Raw genomic sequence first — 27,794 nt, forward strand, 5'->3', positions numbered from 1 at the left:
CAAAAGATCCATGAACAGATCTCCTGCTCTCTGTTTCAATTGCTACGTAACAACTGCTCCCTCCCTAATCTGGATCAAGAGACTACGGCATGGAAGAAGGGTTCACCCTTTCCCACATTCTATTTTCCCAGCTTCCAATGGCCCTTCAGAGTTTCTGCATGCAAGCTGTAGAAAGCCTGCTGTTGGGCTGCACCTGCCTGTTCACACACTGTGGAGTTCTCAGGTTCATCTGGGGTCCCCTCCCTGTGTAACAGTCAAGCATGAGTTGTGGTTTCTCCTCTATTCCTATGTTTGGATCAGTACCAAATTACAGGTGGAAACAGGGCTTCAGCCTTCTGCCCCATGCCATATTCTCAATCTCAACTTGTTTGGCCTGTTGGGGAAAAATATTCCTATACCTGAGGAAGTCAGGAGAGCCCCCACTCTCCTGGCTTTCCACAAACGATGCAAAACCAAATTATTCAAAAAGGTTTTTTACTCAGATAGGTGGGCTGTATTGTAGGGTTTGTCAATTCGCTAATGAGTTAGGGACCATACACTTCACTGCTATGTAGCCTTACATACTAACCATTTACTTAAAATATGTGCCCCTGTGTACTATCTGCACTTCGTGTTGTCTAACGTCAGTCCCAGAATTGCTTATGTTCTGTTTCAGCATTTCTTCAACTCTGCATTGGATTCTTGCTAATGCTGTGTATTTGTAAACTTGTGTTTATGGCATTGTTTATGGAAATGTCCTTGATACTGGCTGTACTAATCTCACACTATGTAATCCACCTTGAGTCTCAGCGAGAAAGATGGGCTCTAAATTACATAAAATAAATAATACATAGAGGGGTAGTGAATCGGGGGGGGGGCGGGAAACTAAACTACAACCAATCACCCTGGCACCCTTGCTTTCTTGTACTGAGGGACAGTCATTTATGTAATCCCCCCCCTCCATTTGAAACTGTACAATCTGGAACAAAGTTTACCACCCTAAGGAAAACTAGGTCTCTGTGAAACCCAAGGGCAAAATTTCTTCCCAGCTGCACAGTTCAGCATCCAGAGAACCTCAGCTCTCATTTTTAAAAACCTGCTCAAATCCAAATTTCTGTCAGGAATGACAGACTTTCAGCTGTGTATATCATGGGCTGTGAAATCTCACAAATCAGACTGGGAGGGAGGGTCTCCAAGTAGCTTAGTCAGGGATTGGGGAAGGCTGCCCTGAATTTGGAAACTGACCCCTCCCCATAACGGGCACATGCAGACTGAGAGCCAAGCTACAAGTGACGCCTGACACAGGTTGAACACTTGTCAGCTTACCTCAAGTTTTGATGGGAAATGTAGGCGTCCTGCTCTTGCAGCTTGGCTCTCCATTTAATTGAAGTTTACAGAAACCCCACACACACACACCCAGCGGAGGGGAAGGGGGGCGCCTGGCAAGAGCCCGATGCCTGCACTCCCCTCCTGACTGCATGTTCTCCCTCCCATAGACTGCTGCTCTGTAAACTTCAATTAAATGGAGAGCCAAGCTGCAAAACCAGGACGCCTACATTTCCCATCAAAACTTGAGGGAAGCTGACAAGTGTCCAACCTGTGTCAAGCGTCACTTGTAGCTTGGCTCTAAATTATGACAGTGCTATGACAATCGAACCAATTTGCACCACACATTTGCAATTGAAGGTGCCCTCCCTTAAGACTGTTCATATGGCTCCAGTGAGATCATTTTCCAGGGTGGACCCAGTTGTTTGCTATGGCCGACCAGAATGGCACTTTACCTTGCTACATTTAGGAAAGCATGTGAGACAGTTTTATTTCAGAAAGTGTTCGGTGGACTATAATTTATTCCAGCAGATTTGGCTGTGTTTGTTCTAATTCTGTGTATTTTTTTTAAACATCTGTGTACTTTTTTTACATTTTGAGTGCTTTTGGGTTTATAATTTGTACATTGCATTTATAATATGTGCATTTATAGTTTGTGCATTGTACATAATTTGTACTTTTGCATTTACAATTGTACATTTGTGCCTTTTATAATTTGTACATATAATTTGTACAACATGCTTGTTCCATCATTAGTCACTTTGAACCTGAGGAAATAAGGCAGGATAAAAATGTTTTAAATAAATTAATAAATAAATAAATATTATTTAACGTGTACATACCTGCTCTGGATCTGGACCCTGCGGACTGTTCAGAGGTGTGTTGCTGACTCCTGCTACGCCAAGAACTGGGGAACCTGCTGCCGTTTCCACATGGCCAGGGGCCTGAGGTGCCACAAACCCGTCCTCTGCTTCGGACAAGCTTTTCTCCTGGAGCATTTCCTGAAACGGAGGGGCAGAGAGCTTTAACCGAATCATTCCTTCCCAAACCGAATCATTCCTTCCCAAACTGTGTAAGCAGATCAAAACCTATGCAACCCCACAACCTGACCAAAGGAAAGGGGCCTCCGGAACCAGTTTGGATCTTTGCTGTCGCCCAGAACTTTTAAAATGAACATTCTGATTCTACTGTGGAACGGCAAGATTCGAGTCCAGTCGCACCTTAAAAACCAACAAGATTTTCAGGTATAAGCTTTTGAGTCTCAAAGCTCCCTTCAACACATACCCTGGTACTGCTGGACTCTACTCTTGCTCTTCAACTGCAGACCAACATGGCTACCCACTTGAGACTGCTGTGGAACAGGAGCTCTGTTCTTGTGCTGTAGCAAAGGCAAGCCAAGAGTGCTGTGGAACCCTGAAGGCTATTCGCTTTATTGCAGCAAGAACTTCTGTGGACCAGATCCCACTGAACCTTTATGCATCTGATGAAGAGTGCTCTCTAACCCATGAAAACTTAGGCCACAAGACATTCGTTAGTCTTGAAGGGGCCACAAGTCACTTCATGGCTGATTTCTGAGACACTCTTATTGGTTCCACAGAAGCCAATATAGTCTGTGACTAACAGTGCAATCTTAAGCAGAGTTACTCCAGTTTAAGCCCATTGATTTCAAAGGGCTTAGAATGGAGTAACTCTGCTTAGGATTACACTGTAAGACCTGTAAGCAGGGCGCTGCCAATTTAAGCATCACCTCTGCCACAGACTGACCAGAAATCCTTAGGCAAACCACCGCCTCTCAGATCACCATCTGTAATGGGCATGAGCCAAGGAAGGAGAATTCTTGAGAGCATCTTGTACATCATTATCAGATCTAAGCTGAGCTTTTGTTTCCCTTTCCATTTGCAGGTAATAATACTTGGGTGTGGCCAGAGGCCTGAGCATTTTGACGAGAGCTGACAGTCAAGAGGCAAAGGGCTCTCGGCTCATGGTCTGTGGCCGTGGCTGTGTGAATCCAGAATCCACCCAAGATATAGTCCGCTATAATTTATTATAGTCTTTAGTACTTCTTATTGCAATTTATTTTATTTTGCTATTTCTGCTTGTTTTATATAAATTGTATTTTGCAATCCACTTTGGGTGGCCATTGGGAAGCAAAACTAGGTTTGAGAGGCCTGAATAAGTCAACAACACTTTTCTACCTTACAGAACTGTTGCAAGGATTAAACTGAGAAAATACGGGAAGTGCTTTCAGCAACGAAAACCCTGTACAAATAATGGGTGATATTATTATTATTATTCATTTATTATTATTATTATTCATTTATGCAGTATCACTAATTAAGACAATCCTTATTTTCAAATAACCACACACATGTGGGCAGAGTAAAGGACACAGGAATAAGAGCCCCTCCCCCGTCAGAACTCTACCTAGATATATAAGCCACATTTGAATATCTGCTAAAAATTGTATGCAAAAACATCCCAGGTCAGTGTCCCTGGAGCACTACACTATAAACCAATTTCAAATCTGTTTGTAGGGCCAGCATCAGTGGTTGGCATTGTTGGGTAGCTGGTGAGGCCCAAGGGACCGTCTCTCATCCTGTGTTCCTATCTGCTGAATGGATGCTCTGTTCACCCTATCTGCTGAATGGATGCTCCATTCTGCAGATAAACATCTTCTGGTGGTCCCCAGCCTCAAAGAGGCTTGCCTTGCCTCAACCAGGGCCTTCTTGGTCCTGGCCCCCACCTGGTGGAACTCTCCATCTATGGAGACCCTGGCCCAACAGGAATTGTTTTCCTTCTGCCGGGCCTGTAAGACAGACAAGTTCCACCAGGCATATGGTAGTTGAGGCTGATGAGCCGTGGAACTGGCCTCCTGACATGGGGGGGGGGCAGGTTACCACCACCCCCTGTTTTGCTAACATCTAGCAGTTAGCCACCTGGCCCCATGGACTGTTGTTATTGCTGGATTGTGCAATACGTGTGCTGCTGCTCCTATCTCTTAGAAATTGCTGTTTTTATTGATGTTTTTAGTTGGTTTTAAACTAAATTGTTATGCTGTTTTATATTTGTTGGACTCTGCTCTTAGTCCGCTTGTGGGGAAAGCAGACCAGAAATAATAATAATAATAATAATAATAATAATAATAATAATAATAATAATAATAATAATAATAATGGTACTGAAAAGTTCAAGAAGAAGAAAGACAAATTTGAATATGGCATGGATTGACTACAAAAATGCATTTGATTCACTGCCACACAGTGGGATTAATACCTGCCTGGAAATTTTTGGATTTAGTGAAAACATCAAGCTGTTCCTTAAGGAAAATACACAAAAATGGAAAACCATGTTAATGGCCTATGGTGAAGAAACTGGAGAAGTTTGTATCAAAAGAGGTATATTTCAAGGGGACTCCTTGTCACCTTTATAATTAAACATCTCATTAATCCCCTTGACAATGGTCCAAGAGAAAACAAAAATGGGTTATTATATTTCTGATCAGGCTGGGAAAATAAACCATCTCCTGTACATGGATGATTTGAAATTGTATGCAAAGAGTCCCACTAACTTGAATCATTGCTTAATACAGTGAAAATACATAGTGATGGTATTCTAATGAAATTTGGCTTAGACAAATGTTCCGTATTCTCCATGCAGCGGGGAAAAGTAAAAAAATATTGACGGAATAGAACTTGAAAATGGCGACATTATGAAATCATGATCAAATAATGAAAAATATAAATATCTTGGAATATTAGAATTAGATAGCATCCTGCATGTGAAAGCAAAAGAACTGACTCAGAAAGAATATATCAAGAGAGTACGAAAAATTCTGAAGTCAATTGGTGGAAATACAATCAAGGCCATAAACATGTGGGCAATTCCTGTGATCAGATATCCAGCTGGAATAATAGATTGTATACAAAGCAATTTAGAAAAATTAGATCGAAAATGCGAAAACTAATGAACATGCATCACTCTTTACACCCAAAAAGTGATGTTGACAGGCTATATCTACCACGAAAAATTGGTGGAAGAGGACTGTTACAAGTACATCAGGTAGTGGAAGAAGAAAAGAGACTCCTGAATGATTACATCAGTAGAAGTACAGAAAAATTACTTAAGGCTGTGAAAACAGAGAGCATATTAAAAACAACCGAAACAAAGGCTGAATACAAGAAGTAACAGTTTGAGAATAGATTAAATGGCTGGAAGAACAAACCCTTACATGGGCAATATCTAAAAAATAGTGAAGGAAAAAGTGACAACAGCCTAACTTGGGCATGGTTGAAGATGGGTACAATCAAGAAAGAAACTGAAGGTCTGATCTTCGCAGCACAAGAACAAGCATTGCAAACAAATGTTATGAAAGCCAACATTCAGAAAATCAGTGAAAATCCCAAATGTCGACTTTGCCAGGAAAAAGATGAAACTGTGTCCCACCTTACCTCTGAATGCAGCAGAATAGCAGAGACGGACTACAAAGCTAAACATGACAGGGTCGCAAAGCTGATTCATTGGTCATTGTGTAAAAAGTATAACTTGCCAGTATCAAAGAATTCATGGGAACATCAGGTGGAAAAGGTGCTAGAAAATGAACAAGTCAAAATCTTGTGGGATTTCAGAATTCAAACTGATCGGTACCTTAAACATAATACATAATACACCAGACATAACAGTTGTGGAAAATCGAAAAGTCTGGATAATCGACATTGCAATTCCTGGGGATGCCAGAGTCGAAGAAAAAGAACAACAACAAAAAAGGTTAAATATAGAGATCTGGCAATAGAAACCACCCAACTATGGAAGAAGAATGCAACAGTAGTACCCGTTGTCATCGGGGCACTTGGAACCATCTCGAAAATCTTTGCAATTCATATGGAAAAACTGCAGCTTTCTGACATAACACCTACAGAACTGCAAAAGATGGCGCTATTTGGAACAGCGTGCATATTACGCCGGTATCTGGTTGCTACTTAGGTCTCTGGCGGAAATCTGTATTAGCTTAGCAAGGCCAAGCAATAATAATGTGTGACCTCTGCTTATTGTTGATTGTGTTTTGGATAATTTGAATAAACAAACAAACAAACAACAATATCATCCCTGGGATGATATTATTAGGCCATTGTGCCTCTTCCAAGCCCATTGCGAGGGTATCATTTGCATCGTCCTCCTCTCTGAACAATATCGGCAGTCTGCCACTCCAATGCAAGTGAACAACGATGGCTCTACACAGCCTGCTTGCTGCCTGGGCCCCCAGGGCTAGAGGAAGAGGTGGCAGCATCGACAGTAGCAATTCGTTTATTGTTGTGTGCCACTGCAAGGCATCTTGTCCAGCTCTTCCAACCTGGATCTAGACTTTAATCCTCCACCCAAAAGCAGTGCGTAGTTCTTTGAAGGAATGGTGGTTCTCCAAAAGAGAAATCTCAACATCCCTGCAGACTAATTCCCAGGATTCTTAGGTCCATCATGACGGTTGGATCCCACCTCCCATTTTTAGCCCACTGTTCATCCAGGGACCACATAGTGGCATACAGGGGCAGGGCGATCTAATTTTTTTCTCACATAATGAGTAGGCAATGCGAACTAGTCCAAGGTCACCTAGTTAGCTTCGGGATTTAGAAGCAGAATTAGTTAATATGAGGGGCTTCCCGGATTCCTTAAAGGTCTTTCACCTTCTGAATGACTCCCTACCTAAAACCACTGAGAATGTAGCAATATTTCTCTATATGGCTATAAAATTCCATCAGGAAGGGTTCCAGAAGTAACTTTGTTTTTCTATGTTTCTTGTATCGTGACTATTGTGCCACCACCTGATGCCAATAAAGGTTAACTGAACTGAACTGAACTAGTTAGCTTCTTGGCCCAAGGAAGGATTTAAAACCACTGTTCAAACCTTCAAACCCATGGCCGTCGTCACACGGGCATCTCTTCCGTTAAATTTACAGCATATAGCGTCCTACCTGTTTTCGGCACAGTAACGTTTCTTTGGGTCACCTAACGGCTCTTCGCGCCACCAGCTGTCCACACCGAAGCACTCTGTTCTGTTCTCTCTAACCGCGCAGAAGCAGCTCCTCCCCCCCTTTTTTTATTATTCTGGCGTTTAATTCCGCTATAACGGAATAACAGCATATAAACATTCCATTAGAGCAAAACATTACGACCCTTTTGTTTTTCCAACTTTGAAATTATATAAATAGCTCTTTGCCCACAGAAAACTCCCTGTCTGACGTGATCCCCATCGCTGAAGACTCTGCCATGGCGATTGAATCATTTTTACTTCAGCGGAAAGTTTGCATTGTGTTATGTCGTTATGGCATTATAAGGACATAATAAAATTAAAAAAGGGGGAGTCGCAGGAAGAAATGGATTCTGGGATTGAAGGGAGGGCATAGGACGTTGCGAGGCGAAATACATCGATGTGAGGCATTCACACTGAGGCACAAAATAGCGCGACTATCAAGCACAAAGCAGAAGAGAGAAAATCGCTACAGTGTTGGAATAAGGTGGGTGTTTGCCGGGAAATAGCGCCATTTTAGCGCTAAATAAAAGCCCGTGTGACGACGGCCCATGTCACATTTTTAATCTCACCCTTCCTTGGAGTACTCTGGGTGGCATAGTTCTTGTCACTTTCACTTTACTCTCACAGCAATCCTGTGAGATGGGTTCAGTTGAGGGACGCTGACCTTAAGACACCCAACTACCTTCAAGGGAGAATGGGGTTTGGAACCCGGGTCTCGGACACTGGCCATTTTCAACGTCGTATCTGCCTGCAGAACATCACACGGAAGACACCGCCTTCTTACGCGAAATCGCACCAGGAAGACGCTGTTATCCAGGAGTTTTGCATAAAATCACACAAACCTCCTGGATTACGACATCTTCCTGGTGCGATTTCGCGCGAGAAGGTGGTGTCTTCCGGGTCCTTCACGCAATGTTCCACAGGCAGGTAAGATGTGTGGAAACGGCCACTAACACATTAACATATTCAGCGTCACATTCTTTCCCCATTCAGTTGGTCCAGTTGATTTGAAACTGGTTTTCATTTATCCTGTTGCCATCTCCATCATCTCTGTCTTTCCCCTTAAAATCTTCTGCCACATCATTTATTTTCATTTCCTTATTTTATAACTCGCCTTTCTCGAGACACAAGATGTGTTACGTGATGTAACGAGGTAATCAAATAGCGTGAAAGATCTTATGAGCAATGTAATGGGGCCAGGACAATGCAAACATTACAAACAGTGCAAAAAAAGTATTAGACATGATATGCCAAGCGATGCAAAAAATGGAATTACAAAGTGGAAAATAAATATATCATATATGGGAATTTGAATCCACCGTCCATATACTGGACAGGCTAGGTTTGCTACGGTTGCCGGCCAGCTAGAAAACAAGGGCCCCCTTTCTACCATTTCATAAAGTAGGACCAATCCCTCTGCCTTGGGCTGTGTGGAGAAAATCTAGCTGAAGGAGACTCTGTGGTCTCTTTTCATCTGGGATAGCCAAAACCACAGAACTGGCTGCCTTTCAGCCAGCGCCCTACTCTCTTGAGTGTTTTAGAATCATAACCAGGGGTTTTTTTTCAGGGGGAACGCGGGGGAATGGAGTTCCGGAACCTCTTGAAAATGGTCACATGGCTGGTGGCCCCGCCCCCTGATCTCCAGACAGAGGGGAGTTGAGATTGCCCTCCACACTGCTCCAGTGGCGCGGAGGGCAATCTCAACTCCCCTCTGTCTGGAGATCAGGGGGCGGGGCCACCAGCCATGTGACCATTTTCTCCGAGGGCAACCCACTGAGTTCCACCACCTCTTTTCCCAGAAAAAAAGCCCTGATCATAACTAATCCAGTTCTATTTCTGAGTTAGGTACCATTTTAAGTAACAATAAAGCAGGGAAAGAAAGGAGAAATAACAGAAGCAAATAGGGCATGGGGGGTGTGATTGTTATGGTTTGGGGGAAATATTCCTACCCCACCCCTGGCTATTGTACTTTCAGCCTGAAAAATCAAAACAGGTGAACAATAAGAGCAGACAATGGAGGGGAAGGTGCCTTGGAGTTTTTTTCAAAAGGCACCATCCCCTCGAGAGTCATGGTGGGCAACCCCCATCCTGCACAACACGCTGCAAGGACAGGCCGCAGCAATACTGTGCTCTGCTGAAGAGCCCAGGCAAACCACAAAACTAAGAGATCAAGTCCGTGGTGAACCTCTAAACACAGCTATGCTAAGTTTGGTATATCCTCCAACTGTCCGTACCGACCAGGGGAAGTTCTTGTCCATCCCGGTAAAACACAAAACCTTTTCCTTTGGCTTGTTGCAGGAGCTTTGTTAATTATGTTAATGTCAAGTGCCAGGTTCCGCTCCCTCCCTGAGCCAGCGTGGTGTGGTGGTTACAGTGACGGACTAGGATCTGGGAGACTCCAGGTTCAAATAGATTTAGATCCTTTCCAATCTGGTTTTAGGCCTAATTATGGGACTGAAACTACCTGGGGATGACCTGCGCTGGGAGATGAAGTGCAACACAGTTGATTTTCTGGGACATCTCGGTGACTTTTGAGATCATCAGTCATGGTTTCCTCCTGGACTGCCTTCCCAGGCTGAGATTGGGAGGCACCTTTTGCAGCGGTTCTGGTCCTACCTGGCAGGTACGTTTCAGAAGGCGGTGCTGGAGGACTTCTGCTCAGCCCCATGGGCTTTAGTCTGTGGAGTCCTGCGAAGTTCTATCTTGTCCCCTGTGCTCTGCAACATTTACATAAGACCTCAAGGTGATGCAGTCCAGAGATTTGTGCTGGGATGTCACCAATATGCAGTTGAGATTCAGCTCTATCTTGCATTTCTGACTGATCCCAGGGAGGCTGTCGAATTTCTGCCAGGGAGGGTCTACAGTGGATGCTCACTAATCAATTGAAGTTGAATCCTGAGAAGACAGAAGGCCTGACCTTGGATTTAAGGTGTCACCTGGTCTGGATGGCGTTGCACTCATCGTGACAGGACAGATCTGTGGTCTGGGAGTGTTCTTGGATCTACTGCTGAACAAATAGGTGGCAGCCGTAGATTTCCTTGGCAGAAAAGATCTGTCCACTGCCTTGGTTACATTGAGGTTAGATTGCTGCAATGTGCTGTTCATGGGGCTGCCCTTGAAAAGTGTTTGGAAGCTTCCATTGTTACAGAATGCTGCAACCAGGATGTTGACTAGCATGGGTCATAGGGACCATGTCACCCTAGTCTTGGTCCATTGACACTGACTCCCAATCTATTTCCAGAGACCATTCAAGGTGCGGCTGCTGACATTTAAAGCCCTCTGTGGTTTGGGACAAACATACCTGAAGGACTGCCTACTCCCTCTTGAACATACCCAACCACTGCAGTCATCTCCAGAGGCCCAGCCTCCAAAGGCTGGGAGGTACGGCCAAGGTTAGACAGGTGGCAGTCCTGGAGCAGGCCTTCTCGGTACTGGCACCAAAACTCTGGAATTCTCTCCCGAGGGATATTTTCCTGTCCCTTCTATTGCCATCTTCTGCCAGTGGGTGAAGACACTTTTGTTTCATTCGCTTTCCCTCCGTTACCTCTCCTACCTGCCCAATGCTTTAATTGTTGTTTTTAATATTTGGAGGTGTATTTTAGCTCCAGATTAAATTGTTTTAATGATATGTTTTTGTTAATTTTAATGGTTTTTAAGATGTGGTTTTATTACGTATGTTTTAATTTGCTAACTACCTTGGTCACTCTCATAGCCAGTTTGGTGTAGTGGTTAAGAGCGTGGGACTCTAATCTGGAGAACTGGGTTTGATTCCTCACTCCCCCATTTGAAGCCAGCTGGGTGACCTTGGGTCAGTCACAGCTCTCTCAGAGCTCTCTCAGCCCCACCCACCTCACAGGGTGATTGTTGTGAGGATAATAACAACATACTTTGTAAACAGCTCTGAGTGGGTGTTAAGTTGCCCTGAATAGCAGTATGTAAATCTATTATTATTATTATTATTATTATTATTATTATTATTATTATTATTATTACAGAAAAGCTGCATATAAGCTTTATAAAATAAATATAATCCCCACTAGGCCATGGAAACACTCTGGGTAACCTTGGGCCAGTCACACCCCCTCAGCCTAACCTACCTCACAGGATTGATACGAGGATAAAATGGAGGAAAGGCAGGGTGTAAATGAAGTCAGTAAGTTAAATCTCCAGGTGAGTAACAGGTGCCTATTGTCTCTGCATATGGCTACATGAATATATGTGGCAACTCATGGCCTAGACAGTCTGCCATTCCATACAGCAAAATGACAGAGATATTCTGAATCACGGTTAACCGATTTGATGATAATTGTGTTTGTATCTTTAACCACATGCCTGACTTGCCACATAGAGAATCGAATAGAGGTCTGTGAGTGTGTGAGTGGGGGGGGGGCAGGCTGTGATCCTTGGCATCAGAAGTAATGGTTTTTCCAATCTTTTAATCACACTTTAATCTCAACTTTCCTCTGAGCAGCTGCAGGCGACACAGTGGGTATCCCCATGCCTCCATTTTATCCTCACAACAAGCTTGTGAGGTAGAGAGGGGGCAGGCCCAAGGTCACCCCGGGAGCTTCCATGGCAGAGGGGAGAATCGAACCTGACTCATCCAGATACTAGTCCATGTTAGAAGAAGGGACTGGCGATGTCTCTTGCTTTGGCCTTTAGGACGGCCAGCGGAGAAGAAGGAAGGCAACAACCATAGAGCCCGTCAGATAGACAGGCTGCTATCAGTCTCCTTCCTGCCAGGGGAACTTCCTTCCTTCCCTTCTCTCCCCCTCCTCTCCCTCTTCTTCCCTTCATGCACCAGGAGAGGCAGCATGGTGTCTCCTCCTGAGAGAGATGGCCTACTTTCAATCTGAAGCCATCCTAGCTAGTTAGATCAGTTACAAGTTCTTTCTCTCCACTAAACTTACGTAAATGTATTTCTTTAGATAAATAAACAGTTATTGGTTCTCTAACTTGGATGAGAGCTTTCTGTGTGCAGTTTGTTTAGTTAACATGCCTTAACTAAAACCCAATAGTCCCATCACTCTAGCTACTGCACCACACTGACTCTCACTATATTGGCAACGCAAGCGTGTCCTGTTTTCAGCCATGAAGCGCCAGCAGCAGGTACGTGAGTTAGGGAGCCACTATGGGTGAAAAATTAATTTTAAAATGAAAGGAAAGAACCAGAATGACTTTCCCTGTAGTCTGAAGCCTGGTGCTTCTTACTAGTCGTTATTTTGAGGCCCTGTTCTAATTCCCAGAGAGCTGATTGACACACGCGCTGACCCACACTTGCTGATTCACAGCCAACAGTATTAACTATTAGAATGGTTGATCAGGTGTTGGGTAAGCAAGGAGGGATTGAGATATTACTCGACCACAAATCCAAACACTATTTCAGTTTCATTATAGATCTCAGCAGGGCTCATTTCGAGGGGGAACGCACACGAACGCAGTTCCGGCAGTTCCCCAAAGAGGTCACGTGGCAGGTGGCCACGCCCACCTGACTCTCGGCCTGGATCAGGCCTCTGACGGGTGGTGGATCAATCTTCCGCTCATCAGCGACCCAATCCTAACCATTTTGGGCCCCTTTTCAGCCCCTTTTTGCCATTTTGGGCCCAATTTCGGCCCTGAATGGCCAGGATTGGGTCCAAAACAGCCAGAATAGGTGATGTCGAGGGTGTGTGGCATATGCAAATCAGTTATACTAATGATACACTTCCAGTGATGGCAAGAGGCGTGGCATATGCTAATAAGATATACTAATGAGTTATGCTAATGAGTTCCTTCAGCTCTTTTTCTACAAAATGACCCCTGGATCTTAGTATTATAAAAAACAACCTTTCAGTCTGGAAAATTGCTCTCTAAGGTAGAACCGGTTCAAGATCTTTTGTATCCCCAAGCAAGGTACACCCATTAATTACTCAGTCTGTGGGCCCACCAGCTAGCCCACAGCCAGGAAGTATCAGCTCCTGGGTAGCATGAGCTGATGCCGTCACACACACCCCGCCCATGCCCCTGATGTCTGGCAGTAAGCCAGGCCCCTACAGTCCATCAGCACCCTCTTTGTGCCTCCTCTAGCAGTTTCCCTGGTGTCTTGGTCCATGAACCAGCCCTGCTTTAGGATTCCAGTGGCCATTCTAGTACAATTGGTGGCAAGTTCACCTCTTTCCTATTTTTGTCCTAGTAGGATCACCAACTGGCCAGGAAAGAACCAACCTGTTCTGCTCCTGTGCCTTCCTCAGTATCTTTCTTGATCTCAATGTGATGTTTCAGGATAGTAGCGATGGCTGTAAGCTTATCTGCCACTTGTGCTACTGTTGAAAGTGCAGGAGACGGTAATTTGACCAAGACCAAGGACATGCTCTTTTCCTCTTTTCTCCGCACTGCTGCATGGAGGGCAATCTAAACTTCCCTCTGTCTGGAGATCAGGGGGCAGGGCCACTGGCCATGTGACCATTTTCAAGAGGTGCCAGAACTCCGTTCCACCATGTCCCAGCTGGAAAAAAAAAGCCCTGCAAACATGCATAGGATTTGCTTGTAAATCCCATTAAAAACTACCAGCCTTAAATTATCCTGATGGGTTGAGTGGGACTCGAATTGCAATCCAAAACACTAAAAGGCAAGCCCCTTTAAACTCAGTGGATTTATTTTGGAGCAACTCATTGTGCCCAAGTATTATTTTTTCTATAACTATTTGTAGATTTTCTATTCCTTGGCCCAATCATCAACCGAAAGGGAGACTGCAATGAAGAAAGCAGAAGAAGATTGAGACTTGGGAGAGCAGCTGTGAGGGAGCTAGAGAAGATCCTTAAAGATAAAGATGTCTTTCTGGGAACCAAGATCAAGATAATCCAAACTATGGTATTTCCCATTGCCATGTATGGATGTGAAAGTTGGACAGTGAAGAAAGCTGACAGGAAGAAAACTGATTCATTTGAAATGTGGTGCTGGAGGAGAGTTTTGTGGATACCATGGACAGCCAAAAAGACCAATAAGTGGGTACAAGATCAAATCAAGCCTGAATTCTCCCTAGAAGCTAAAATGACAAAACTGAGGCTATCGTACTTTGGTCATATCACGAAAAGACAAGATTCTCTGGAAAAGTCAATAATGCTAGGAAAAGTGGAAGGCAGTAGGAAAAGAGGAAGACCTAAAATGAGATGGCTTGACTCAAAAAAAGAAGCCACGTCCTCCAGTTTGCAGGATCTGAGCAAGTCTGTTAATGATAGGAAACTTTGGAGATCTTGCATTCATAGGGTTGCCATAGGTCAGAGGCAACTTGATGGCACATAACACACACAACTATTTGTAGCAGGATGGGGACAAGTACTTACAGTCAAAAGTGGCTTGCAGAGAAAATCTTCAGTGCCTGTGGGTGACCTTTCAGTTCCCTTTCTCTGATCAAGCAAGTTTGGAAAGGTATGGAAAAACTATACAAAAAAGGCCAAAGCAGGCGCAAGTACATGTCAGGATTCAAGCTGCAAACCACATTTGGCTCTCTGAAAAACTGTCACCGTTCCCCACCCAAAGGGGTCAGGCTTCCCACCCAAACCAAGAGGCAGTTGCACAGGGTCCCTTAACATCTGCTAACTGTTTGAAAACTTCCAACGTGGATTTCAGGTTGATACGTGGAACCCCTCTCCCCACACCCCATAGGGCCCACTTGTGAGGGTCCCTTTTCTCCCAACTGAAGAAAAGAGCAAGAGTCCAGTAGCACCTATAAAACTAACACAATTTGAAGTGAGCTGTGACTCATGAAAGCTCCTACCCTACCACAGATTCTGTTAGTCTTAGAGGTGCTACTGGACTCTTGCTCTTTTCTACTGCTACAGGTGCTACCCATCTTGATCTTTCTCCCAAGTGTGATCCTATTCTCCCCCGCCCTTCATCACAGCCCCCTCATTTATGGTTATGCTAAAGGGGAGCAGAAGGCATCTTTCTTACAGACCTTTAGGCCCCTGGGTGCCAAAGACCAAAACAAGGAAGGTTGACTGACATGCCACAGGGCCATGTTGAGAAGGGTGCTCAAAGCAAGTAACAGAACCCAATTCTCTTCCTCCAGGCTTACCTCCAGACAGGTCCCCTGCCATGATGCAGGCCTAAGTTTGGTTGTGTGTTTATTTGCTTGTAGTCCACCTTTCTCACTGAGAGCCAAGCTACAAGCTACAGGTTGGACACTTGTCAGCTTCCCTCAAGTTTTGATGGGAAATGTAGGCATCCTGGTTTTACAGCTTGGCTCCCCATTACAGCTGCAAGACCAGGATGCCTACATTTCCCATCAAAACTTGAGGGAAGCTGACAAGTGTCCAACCTGTGTCAGGCGTCACTTGTAGCTTGGCTCTGAGACTCAAGGTGGATTACATAGTGTGAGATTAGTACAATAATTATTAAAGACATTTCCATAAACAATGCCATACGGTAAATAAATGCAAGTTTACAAAGACACGGCATTAGCAAGGATCCAATACAGAGTTGAAGAAGTGCTGAAACAGAATATATTCAATTCTAGGACTGACATTAGACGACAGGTAGTACATAGGAGTACATATTTAAAGCAATAGATAACATGTAAGGCAACCTGGTGGTGAAGTCTATGGTCCCTAACTTATTAGCGAAGCATCTGAGACCCCCTCCCTACAATACCACCCTCCTATCTGAGTAAAAAGCCTTTTTGAATAATTCAGTTTTTCATCCTTTTCGGAAAGCCAGGAGAGTGGGGGCTCTCCTGACCTCCTCAGGCAGGCCGTTCCACAGGGTAGGAGCCGCCACAGAGAAATTCCATGGTACCTCCCCCCCAGCCCTGTCCCCATTTTGTCCAGTGTTAAACGCAGCAATTGTGAAGCACCCCACAGCTCCTGATCTCTAAGGAATACCCAAACTGTTCTCTGTTTTGAAGGATATTTTCAAAGTTGTCTCTCTCTCTCCCAACCAGATCCTGAACTGGGTTTCAGGGCTGCCAACCTAATAAATGACTCAGAAAGTATCTCTCCTGAATGAATTTTATTTCTCTGGGGTCAGGGAATAACAGAACACAGAAAGCATTCAGAGAGGCCGGCTATGAATTAAACATACTAGGGGCAATATTCAAGTTAGGTGCGTGGAAAAGAGGAAGGAAGAAGGCTGGTTTGTTAACCACAGCAAGCCAAAGATTATTTAAATCCAACTATAGCAAGATTTCAGGCTCATGGAGGAAAAAGTATCTGAGTCTTATAAATTCTGGTTTAAAATGTGTCAACGAATGCAGCCGGTGCACCTATACTCTTTTTATTTATTTTTTAATTTATTTTATTTGGCTTATACCCTGCCCCTTCAGCCCCTCCCCAAAGGGATTTTCGCACTCCGGATTCACAGCCTCTGAAGACATTTGCATGTTTACTCAAAAGCAAGTCCCACTGAAGCTGCAATCCTATGTGGATTTGGGTGTATGACCTATTGAAGTCAAGGATATTTACTTCAAGAGTAACCACACCCAGGCTTGGGGTGTATGGTTGCACTCATAGAAAGTGTTAGTTGCTGCATCCATTGAAGTCAGGGACATTTGTTTCTGAGTAAACAGAACTAGCTCCTGGCTGTGTATTTAGTGTGGCCAGGGCTTTTTTTCAGCTGGAACACAGTGGAACGGAGTTCCGGCACCTCTTGAAAATAGTCACATGGCTGGTGGCCCCACCCCCTGATCTCCAGACAGAGGGGAGTTTAGATTGCCTTCTGGGGGAGGGCAATCTCAATTCCCCTCTGTCTGGAGATCAGGGGGCGGGGCCACCAGCCATGTGACCATTTTCACCAAGGACAATTTAAACTTTTAAAAACTCCCCCCTTGTTCCAGCTGTCCCAAAATGACATCATTGTGTGGTCCTGGGAGTGGGTGCACTTTGATTTCAAAGTAAACACTTTGAAATCAACATGTGTTGCTCCCAGGTAAAATACCTTTGGATTCCAACCTTTTTTAAAAATAGGAGCAATCCTAGGCAGGTCTACTCAGAAGTAAATATCATGTTACTCAGTGGGCCTTATTCCCAGGAAAGCATCCTTAGGATGGCAGCCAGAACATCCTCCCAAGCAGAAGCCCTTCTTTGCCGCCTCGAGGGGATACACTTTTCTGAACTGTGCCAGCAGAGGTTTAGTTTCTCTGCTGCGTGGAGATTCAATTTGTAAAACCAACAACATGATTTTTAACAAAATAAAATGTCATTATTCCCATAAAGATATTTCCCCCAGTTCATAACCGTGACAAGAAAGTAGTGTGGTTAAAAAGACAGGTAATAAAAAACTATTTATTTAAGAACTGCAACTAAAAACAACACGGTTTAATGGTTCGGCCTCGTTATGTGTATGATATTTTCAGGGTTCAGTTACCAGATGCGGCTCCTTCCCATTTTGTTCTTGGGGAGGAATTGCTGTTCTCCGAAGAAAGCGTTTTCTCCTTCTCTTGCCCAGCCCAAGAACTTTTCTCCCTGCCCCTCATCCTAAACTCTTATTCACCTGGGAGTGAAACCAACTATGCACATTTACTTAGGAGTCCCATTCAGTTCCTTTGCTCTCCCCTGTAACCATGCGCAGGATCGGGTCGCAGGTCTTGCGGAAAGAAAGGAACTCTTTTGAGCAATTCAGTTCTGGGCGAGGTGCGACAGAGGCTGAGATCGCCTCCGGATTTTAACGAATCCCAGAGTAAAAAAACAATAGACATTTAAATCCACATTGGAAGTCACTTGGCTTCCTAACCTAGTGGATGTAGGTTTGGAGTATTTTGTGCCCGTTTGACAAACCGTTCGAGGGTTTTCTCCTTGGCCCCTTTCATGCAAACTAATTTCTCAAATTATTTGTTGAGACGCTCAAGCCCCCTTTTGTATTAATGCCACGTGCAGCCTAGGCACGTTTACCGCAGAACAAGTGCTTCGGCCCGAATGGGACTCATTTCCCACATTCGTTTTATTGCTGCTTCATAACTTCTGGGAGAGGTTGTGGCCTCGTTGGCTATGGAAACTGGAGGCAATTTTCCTTGCTTTTTAAAAGCACAGCATGCAAATGTTCCCCTTTATGGCTGCGATCCTACGACATTTTCCTGGAAATCTGCAGCGAGTATTTCTGGGTATACACAGCACTGCGCTGTATATTTACTTACCTGCCTATTTTCCATTATAATTATTTACTTATCTAATACGCTGCGCGCCAGGTGACAAAAGACTCCCGTTGATTTCTGATGCAATCGTACACACACTTTGTCTGAGACTTCAGCGGGGCTCCTCCCCAGAAAACCTGAAAAGGCGCGAACCGCAGACCTTTGCGGTTGTTAGATTCGCCTTTGTCCTGAAAAGGGGGGGGGGTTGAAACCCCTCCCTCCGTCTCCTTATCTCAAGTCCATTTTAAAATTGGTAATAATAGTAAAAAACTGGGGAAAGTTGCGTTGTATAAACATCCTAAGGGTGCGCTTTCAGTTAAGATAAAAGGATCTCCCTTCTCCCAGCTCGGACAGACACTGGGAAAAAAGCCATAAAGATAAGGAGGGCACGCAGACCCCGCCGCAGCCGGCCCTGGTCAAGTTTTACTGCACATTAAAAAGAAAAAAAAGTAACCGCTGGATTTCTTTTACAGTAACGCCTCTGAGCGTGGAGGAACCGTCAGCCCCGAAGACCCGGGGAGCTGGGCGGATTTCCCTCGCGGCTTTGCAACGGGACGTGGCTCTGCTCCCGGCCGCCCTAAGCCACATCAGCTCTGCGGCCCGGATCCTGGCCAAGGCATGCTTGGAAGTCGGCCTCCCCGAGCTCGCTGGAGACTGGCTTTCCAAGTGAGCCTCCCCACAATCCCGATCCTAAGGGCGTTTTACGCAGAAGTAAAGCCCAGCGGAGCGCGCCCCTAAAGCGTCCAGCCCCAGCCGCCCTGCCTTCGCTCAGAAGCCAGGCCAAGAGGTTCTGGGCCAGAGCAGCGCGCCGTGCACGCCCTGAAGGAGCCTCGCTTAGGCTTGCAAGCGCAGCCTTGGCCCGGGGTTTTTCCAGCGTTAAGTCCCTTGGAAGGACCCCGCAGGCCCTTCCAGACCCGCTTCCAGCACGATTCGACCGAACGGACGACCCAACTGTTTCAGGCTTACTCGGAAATGAGGCGCCCCAGAATGGAAACGGGACTTCCATCCAAACGGAGGCCTGGACCGGTCCAGTGTGCCCGGCTCCCAAGCGCGGCGGCTTTGGGCGGCCCATTTACTCGGAAGTAAGTCCAGCAGCTGAACTCTTGGGGGCCGTCCAATAAGCCAACTTGAAGCCATTGCAAATGGGGGTTGTTTTCTCACTCAGGATTCGACCCAAAGGCTCCAGTTCCGCTTCTTACCACAGCTCGCTCCCTACCTCCGCCCAGGAAAAAAGACACGGCCTTCCTTAGTTCCCAGAGTTCCAGATTGCTCCGGATTAAATGGCTCCCGGATCAGTTTAGCACACCTGTCCTAAACCTGAGCGTACTTAGTAGGGAATAAGTCTCCGTGAACTCAGTAGAATTTACTTCAGAGTAAGTATGCCTGGGGCAGCCTCCATTGGCGGCGGTCACAATTACATTCATCTTTGGGAGGCGCCCCTGCCCGAAGGACTCTTCATTCATTTGGAATGGCTACAGTTCGCTTCCCAGATCTCCCCTTCAGGCCTCCGCCCTGCTCGTGAGAAGCTGGGCTCCTTCCTGGTTGTTCCTATCAGGAACGCTTACTTGGAAGCAAGTGCCATTGAAAGCAAAGAGGCTCTTACTTCCAAGTATACCTGGCCTCCATCCAACGGCCGGTTGGCCCCTGTAAAAAGTCACTCCTTGGGGGCAATCAAGAAACTCTGGGATTCCACCGGTTCCAAATGGAAAACGGGAGTCCCCGCTCTCGTACACGGTCCGTCCACACGGCGCTCCAAGTCCTGCTGATTCCAGAACAACTGGATATAAATAGCCTTTAAAAGAAAACGTTGGGAACGTCTCTCTGCCACGTGTGAATGTCGTTCAGAGAGTCGCACAGTCATGGAAATTTAGACTTTGAAATTTACCCCGTTACAACACTTAAACCGGGCTAAGAATAAAGGACAAACATCTCATATTCCAATAAACATTTTGGGGGCGTGTGACATGTTTTGTTAATAAATGAAATTACAAATAACCCTGGAGATATTGGTGAGAGAGTCCTCTCCTAGACTCCTGTGGCACTTCAGAGTAAACAAGATCGTCTGAAAGGGTTATATTGGTCTCATGTTTGATGCCCATAACTGACGTAGCTGTGCGATAACTGAATGCCATTCAAAGTCAACCGATCTTGGGCAAGATCCGGCCATAACTGCACATTTTAAAGACCTACTGAATTTAAGATGAGGCCTGCTTGACTTCCCCACCGAAATAAAATTGGCTTTTAAAAATGCTTAACGACACCTAGATCGTCTGCAATCTCTGTCCGGATGGTTAAGTTCTAGTATGAAAAAAAGACCCTTGTTTTTAACGTGCATGAAAAGCCACAAACCAATGAAAAACGCTAGCCCGCAATCCACCCAAGCCAACCCCCGTTTACTCGCAAGTTTTCCTTTATTTCCTGGCTTTTAAGAGAGCATCTTTTAGAGATGTGCACATTCCACACGCATCCCGCATTCTTAGGAGAGCAGACTGACGACAGTACACTTATGAGAGTAACGACGCCCGGGTAAGTAAGAAGTTAGTAGATCCGAGCTTCCTAGTGGGGGGAGGGGGGAATCCATTGACGCCAAGAGAGCCCACAGACTGTAGATCCTCCGCTGCCCCCTTAAAACCCACCAACGCGACTGTTTGGCCTTACAAACCCGTTTCCTAATCTCATCTGAAAGCCCGTCTAATTTCCTTGCATTTTGCTGAAGCTAAATACCTTTGGTGAAGCTCATAAATAATAATTAATAAATTGCCGGGGGGGGGGGAGAGAAGCAGGAATAAAAAGAGGGGCGGGAGACAGGAAACCCCGCAGCTGGCAAACAAACAAAGCACGGCGTGTGTGTGGTGGGGGCTTTTTAAAGGGGCTGGGTTTGACTACATTCCGCGCCATGGGAGACAGAGAGAGCTGGCATTCGCAGATTCGGTAAGCCCCCTTGAACCCGGGGGCAGAAGAGAGCTAAAAAATTCCCCAGAATGACTGTAATAAAAGAGAACGAGGAATAGTGGGCAGGGATATTCCCAATTTAATCCCACAAATATATTTTAGGTTGCAAGATGCCATTTGGTAGTAGAGCCAGTTTGAAACTGACTCAAGTTCAGTGAAACCAGATTTCGGTTTCAGGCCCAGGTAAATCGGAGCGTTAAATCAATCGGATGAAAGTGAGGCGACTTGGAGGGGAATCCGAGGACCTGCTGCCTCTCCCCCACCCACCCCCATCTGAAGGCCCACATCTCTTTCTGAATTTTGGATCTTTCTTTTTATCCCTCCCCGTCTCCAAATTTGCAAACGTCTAATCGAGGCTATCTGATCCTTCCAATCCTACCTTTAAAAAAAATCAGTGCAAGACTTTAAAAAAATCAGGATGTTGCTTGAATTCTCATTTAAAGCGACACGTCTGCAGGCTTATTGGGGAAACTTTTTCATTAGAAGCCCAGCAGGATAAAACACCCGATCGACCCTCCTGTATCTGCGTGTTCCTGCAGCGTCTAAGGGAGATCAGGTTTTAAGACCTACAAGACTCTTCTTTGAACTTATACCCTGGAAATCTAGTGGGTCTCTAAGGAGCTACTGGACTCGAATCTTGCTCTTCTACGGTAGACCCAACTGGGCTACCCGCCTGAAACTAAGGGAGATCGCATAATAACAATAACATTCGTTTTATATCCTGCCCTTCAGAAAAAAATACCCACTCAGAGCGGCTTACAAAGTATGTCATTATTATCCCCACAACAACAATCACCCTGTGAGGTGGGTGGGGCTGAGAGAGCTCCGAGAAGCTGTGACTGACCCCAGGTCCCCCAGCTGAAGTGGTGGAGTGGGGAGTCAAACCCGGCTCTCCAGATTGGAGTTCACCTGGCATGGCTGTTTAGGGGTATCAGTTGAACCTGGTAGCAAAATCTCCGGAGAGCATAAAATTCTTGTACTCAATGAGGACTAAAAACTTTTATTTCGCTCCCGTCTGACAATGCAAGCGGAACTTCTCGCTCAAGCACCGCCTTACCGTCTTCCTCTCCTCCCACTCCCAATGTCCCCCAAAAGGCAAACATGCAAGGTCGATTGTTCAATCAAATACACAAAACCGTGTATTATAGGCACGATCCAGCGACCGCAAGAAGCGCTCTTCTGTCCCGCTGCGATTCAGCGACGGACATTTCAGACACGTGCCTAATAGTTCCATTGCAATGAAAAGAGCAACAACAGTCCAGTAGCACTTAAGTGGCTAGCACAAATTTTGTAGTCCTACTGAACTGTTGCTCTTTTCTACTGCTACAGGCAGTCTAACACGGCTACCCATCTTGCTCTATTGCAATGAAAAATAGTAAAGAGTCCAGTAGCACCTTTAAGTCTAACCAACTTAATTGTCGCATAAGCTTTCGAGAACGACAGCTCTCTTGGTCAGATGCATCTGAGGAAGACGAGGAGAGCTGTGGTTTCCGAAAGCTTATGCGACAATAAAGTTAGTCTGTCTTAAGAGTGCTACTGGACTCCTTACTATTTTGCAACTACAGACTAACACGGCTAACCCTTCTGGATCTATTGCAAAGAAAGATGGCTTCGCTAAGCTTCGATCCTGCCTATACATAGTAATATAATTTCTAATCCTAACCGCACTAACTACGGAGCGAACGCGCAGAAAACCAGGCCCACTTCTGTGGAAGTAAATCCTGTTGAACACAATGGGGTTTACTTCCGAGCAAGCAAATTTTGGTGCGTGCTTTTTGCTAAAGGACAGGAGGAGGTAGCAGTCGCCTCCCTCTCGGCGGCCGGGCCTGCAGGCAAGGTTCGCCGGCCCTCCTTTCTAACTGATGCCCCGCCCGGCCCTTCCAGCATCCTTGCGTGCAGAAGTCGTGAGCACGCTACGACGCGATCCACCCTGCCCTGAAGCCGGCCTGCAGCTGCCGAGGAAGTAGAGGGATTTCACTTCCGCGGAAAGAGAGGAAGCGGATGTTTACTCCTAAGTAAACAGGCCTCGGATCGGGGCGCCAGCGCCTGTAACTTCAGCAGGCTCGATCCGGTTCAAATGTAAGGGCTTCGGTTTAGGGTAGTTGAACAGGGACTAGCCGTCTACACGGGACTGGAAATCCACTTTTTCGTTTTTGGAAAAAGCTTTCCCGCTCGCCTTTTCTTTTTGCAGAAAAAGGCATGGGCCTACGCCCCTCCACTCAACCGCACCCCAGTGCTGGAAGGCTCTCCTAAGAAAAAACTGACATGGGGAAGGCAGAAGGCAAACGGGGTTCCCCTCCCTTTAAAAACTTGATAAACTCTACCAGTTTCGTAAGCAAGAGTCTGCATTTTTTAAAAAAATCGGATCAATGGCGGATTTTTCTGAACTTCTCCAACACATTTTCCCCAGGTGGAAACGCCTGCATCTGCCTAAATGCAATCTCGGTTTCTCCCGGATCCCATCACTGTGGGTCGATCCCATTTACCCAATAGCACGTTCCCCGGCGCCCAATGGCGCTTTACCAGACCGAGGGGTATGCAGCCCTGTGCATTCTAACTTGCAAGCAAGTCCCGTTGAATCAGCCGGCCTTACTTCAGCGCAAACATGGAGAGGGCCGGGCTGCAACGCTGAAAGCAGCACGCCCCGTTGAGCCCAATTGAAGTAAAAATGTACAAAATCGAACCGTGACATTCTTAAACCGGCTGCTTGAAAGCTTTGAGGTTTAGCAAAGATCTTTTGTTGGGGGAACAGATGGGACTCCCGCCCAAGGAAACGCTCGATTTCTACGGTGTCGGTAACACACTTTACTTGGTAGAAAGCCCCATCTCTTCTACAGGACGAAGTGAAAGGACAACTGTAAACAGGCTTACTCGGAACTAAGTCGCACCTATTTCAATAGGGCTTTCCTGCAAGTTATGTGCGCTCCGAGGCCTAAGGTTTTAAGCCCTCTTATTTGGAGGAATCCCCGTTGAAATCGGGAGCAAAGCTGCACCCCTACACGAACTTACTTGGGAGTAAGTCCAATGGCGTTCATTTACACATCTGTTGCAGCCAGCTGTAAATTCAGAAAGTCGTAGTCATCAGAAAGTTTTCGGGTAAACTTTTAACCGGGGGGAGGTTTGCAGTTAAACACCAGGCGTTAACTCTCGAGAAGAATCTAGTTTGGCAACAACAACAAAAAACCTCCAGAGAAAAAATTATATGTATCTGGAAAAGGTAGTATGGGGGGGCACCTTATTCCCTGTTGAGGGTAGGCAGGAAAATGGAGCCATTCCATTTACTCTCCAGTTACTCTTTGTGAGAGAGAAATCCGTAGAAGGATGGAACAGAAGAAGGCTCCACGCGTCAAGTCCTTTACAGGAGAACCGAGAGTTACGCTGTTCTAAGACCGTCACCTTCCAGGGATTTAGAAAGGTGTAACTCTGTTTAGGGCAGCAGCAATTTAATCCCCCCTTCCTCCTTCTAGGGGGACACTGGACGAGTTGCTGGCCTCGGCTTCCCAATCCCTAAAAGAGTAACCCTCTTTTAGGAGCTCCCAGAGCTTCTGCCAAAGCAAACGTTCCAAAAGTTATCAAGGATATCCAACAAGAGTGAGGCAAGTTAATCTTTGGTAATAGTGATCTAATGTCTAGAATCAATATTAAGTCAGAACTTCCCCAACTGAACTCAAAATGCTTTAGGATCTGGACTCCCTCAGTTCGAACTTGAATGGGAGACTCTAATTTTTCTGTCATAGTAAGTATCTCTCCCCCGCCAAAATTGTACTACCGACATGCTTTGTGACTTGCAGAGTGTTGTGTGTGCGTGTGAGTGTCCTAAGCACACTTCATTTGTTGAGGAACCCCATTTCAGTCTCTCCGTTTTTGTTTTTAAAAAAGCCCATTCGGACGGGATTCTTTCCCCGCTACTTTTCAATTCCCTGCGATTTCTACCTGCCTCTCTAATCTCCTCCTCCTGTAGGTACTTGATCAGATTGGCTTAAACCCACAAACCCCTCCCGAGCGCGGCCTTTTTCTTCGCCACCAGCTTTCCCCCAAGGTAGCTCCGGTTGAAAGGACTTGTCTGAACTTCAAAGGCGACGAGGTGTGTGAAGGTGTGGATCCCGATTTACGCACGCGCCGGTTTCCTGGTTCCTTTCCCCACCCCCGAAGAAACCTGCTTTACGGTACTGCTCGATTGTGTATCTGCACCAGCCGGGGAAACAGGCAGTGATATTGACAAATCTACTTGTTAATTTCACCTCTCGTGCTTGGAGGCGGTCTCCAGTATGGAATCACAACAAAATCGACAATTGTTTGTTTTTCAAAGAGTTAAACCCCATTTTCAAAATAGTCATGTTGGGTTATTTTTGCTTTGTTCGGGATTATAGATTTTTAATTCATTTCTCCCAAGATCTCTGCACCGGAAAGTTTCCCATCTGAATGCCTGTGAAGGCCTTCTAGAATAATTTTTTGAAAAACAAAACCGCTATTGGCTCTTTCATTGCTTTCCTGTTGCAAAAAGAGGCAACTAACTGATATTAGTTTACAAACGCTTTAAAAAAACAAGAACATCTTACTAGGTAGTACGTTCTACTGAACTCGGCGGGCCTTATTCATGGATAAACACGCTTAAGGCTTCCTCTCCATTTCATTGCGAGAATCCCAAGCCATTAAAAAAAAATCCCTAAAGAGTAGTGGAAAAGCTTTCAGGAAAGACTTTCCTTGCGAGTCCTGCAACTTTGTCGCGGTGAGGAATTAAATTTATGTTTACTGGAGAGGGGCGGTCACTCTGAAATTAGGAGGGGTGTGTGATTTCCCATTAGAAATTCAGGATAAGTGCAGGTTGGGGAGAGAGAGGATTAGAAAGAACGGAGACTGGGTGCTTCAAGGAAACATTCAGCCCTTTCTCGCCAGAAAGGTACTCGGGTAACCTTTCTTGAACCCCCAAGACTTCCTCCTTCCCCAGCGTCAGCGGCTTCGGAACCAAGTTGGGAAATTCAGTCCTTTTCCGAAGCAACACAGACACAGCCGACCCAACTGACACACTCTGGCAGGCCCCTTTGTAGTCTGGGATGCATGGACGGGGCATTAAAACAAAACCAGGGGGGGTAAGTCTCCATCAAGGGGTTGGCTAAGTGCAACGCAACAGTTGCATAGCCCCAGACCCCCTCCCACTAGTGCCTGGGGGGCACACGTTCCTATATAACTCCCCCCCCCCAAGCAGGCACCAGCTGGTACGTAGCGCTTGCTTAGATCTGCCCCCCCTTCCACCCGCCGCTTTCAGCCTAGCTGGGGGCCCTTGCAGTGGCGGGGTGTTGGGGGGGGGGGCGAGAGGGAAAAGTGTCGGAAGGGCTATTGACTCACAGTAATCGCCCGAGGCTCCAGAGGAGGCGAGAGAAGTCTGGGGAGCGCTGGCTGCTCTTCCTGCCGAATCAAAAGCATCCAACGGGGCTTTGCATCCTTGGGAAGGCGCCCCTTCCTGTCCCAAATCCCTCGTGCAAAAAAATAAAGTAAAAAAATAAAAGATGACAGGGATCCGGTTCTGGGTTCCGGATCCTCCCAGAGATCCACTCGGACAGGGATCGCCTGCGGAGACCTCCAGCCCCTCGGCGCCTCTGCTTTGCGGGGCTATCCCTCCATTCCCGGAGATTCCGCCTTTGCACCTTTCAGATCCTCTCTTAAAAATGTTCCATTAAATAAAAAGAGAGAGAGAGAGAAGAGCAGAGATCCAGTTTGGAGTCTCGACTTCCCACTTCCCTCCCGCCCTCCCCCTCGCCTTGCCTCCCCCCCTGCGCTGACGTTGCCGCTGTCAATCTCGAAGAGACCCGGCTCGTTCTGCGCCATAGGAGCTTCCAGACAGCAGGCCCCCTGCTCCCCCCCTCTCCCTCAACCTGAGGTCCCCTTCCCCCCAAGTGCCCCCGACCCCTTTGAGAGGGCCCTAGAACCAAGCAAGGACATTGCAAGCCAGCCCCCCACCCCAGCCCAGCGCTGTTTGGATCCTGCTTGCAGACGAGAGGGGGCTAGAGAGGCCCGTTGTGGTTTAAATTAGAGTACATCTGGAGAGCAAAAGCCAGGAAGGGGGAAAGAGAGAGAGAAACCACACGCCCCGGGCACCGGCGAAGAGGCTGCGGAGATAGCAGGCCTTGGCCGGGAGCAGGGGCCTGCAGGCCGGCCCTCCAACGCTGAGGAGCGGTGGACCTGCCCAGGGAAGGCAGGAGCCCCAGACCCAAGAGGGAGAGACCCTGTGGTCATCCTGGGTGAGCCAGTGGGGGTGGAGAGCTGAGCTGCTCAACAGCGGGGCAGCGGGCAGCTATTTGACAGGTGTGGCTTCCCCTCCCTCTGCAGTGATACAAAGATTTGCCTGTTGAATGGTAGGCTGTGGCCTGCAACTAATAAAAGGCACAAGGGACCAGGGACCAACTGGTTCGG

The 27,794-nt window shown here is 46.3% G+C and overlaps 1 protein-coding gene across 1 annotated transcript in view; it reads right to left on the reverse strand.

Moving 5' to 3' along the window:
* Positions 1 to 26,806, reverse strand: part of TBX4 (T-box transcription factor 4) — a 105,511-nt gene extending 78,705 nt beyond the window's left edge. The window contains exons 1-2 of the mRNA XM_055001633.1: positions 26,730 to 26,806; positions 2,148 to 2,306 (exon numbers count right to left, since the gene is read on the reverse strand). Coding sequence (XP_054857608.1) covers positions 2,148 to 2,303 — 156 coding nt within the window. The 5' untranslated portion in view covers positions 2,304 to 2,306; positions 26,730 to 26,806. The remainder of the gene's footprint in view (positions 1 to 2,147; positions 2,307 to 26,729) is intronic.
* Positions 26,807 to 27,794: the final 988 nt, after the last annotated feature.

Source organism: Eublepharis macularius, chromosome 17 (assembly GCF_028583425.1).
Source record: "Eublepharis macularius isolate TG4126 chromosome 17, MPM_Emac_v1.0, whole genome shotgun sequence".
NCBI classification, from domain to species: Eukaryota; Metazoa; Chordata; class Lepidosauria; order Squamata; family Eublepharidae; genus Eublepharis; species Eublepharis macularius.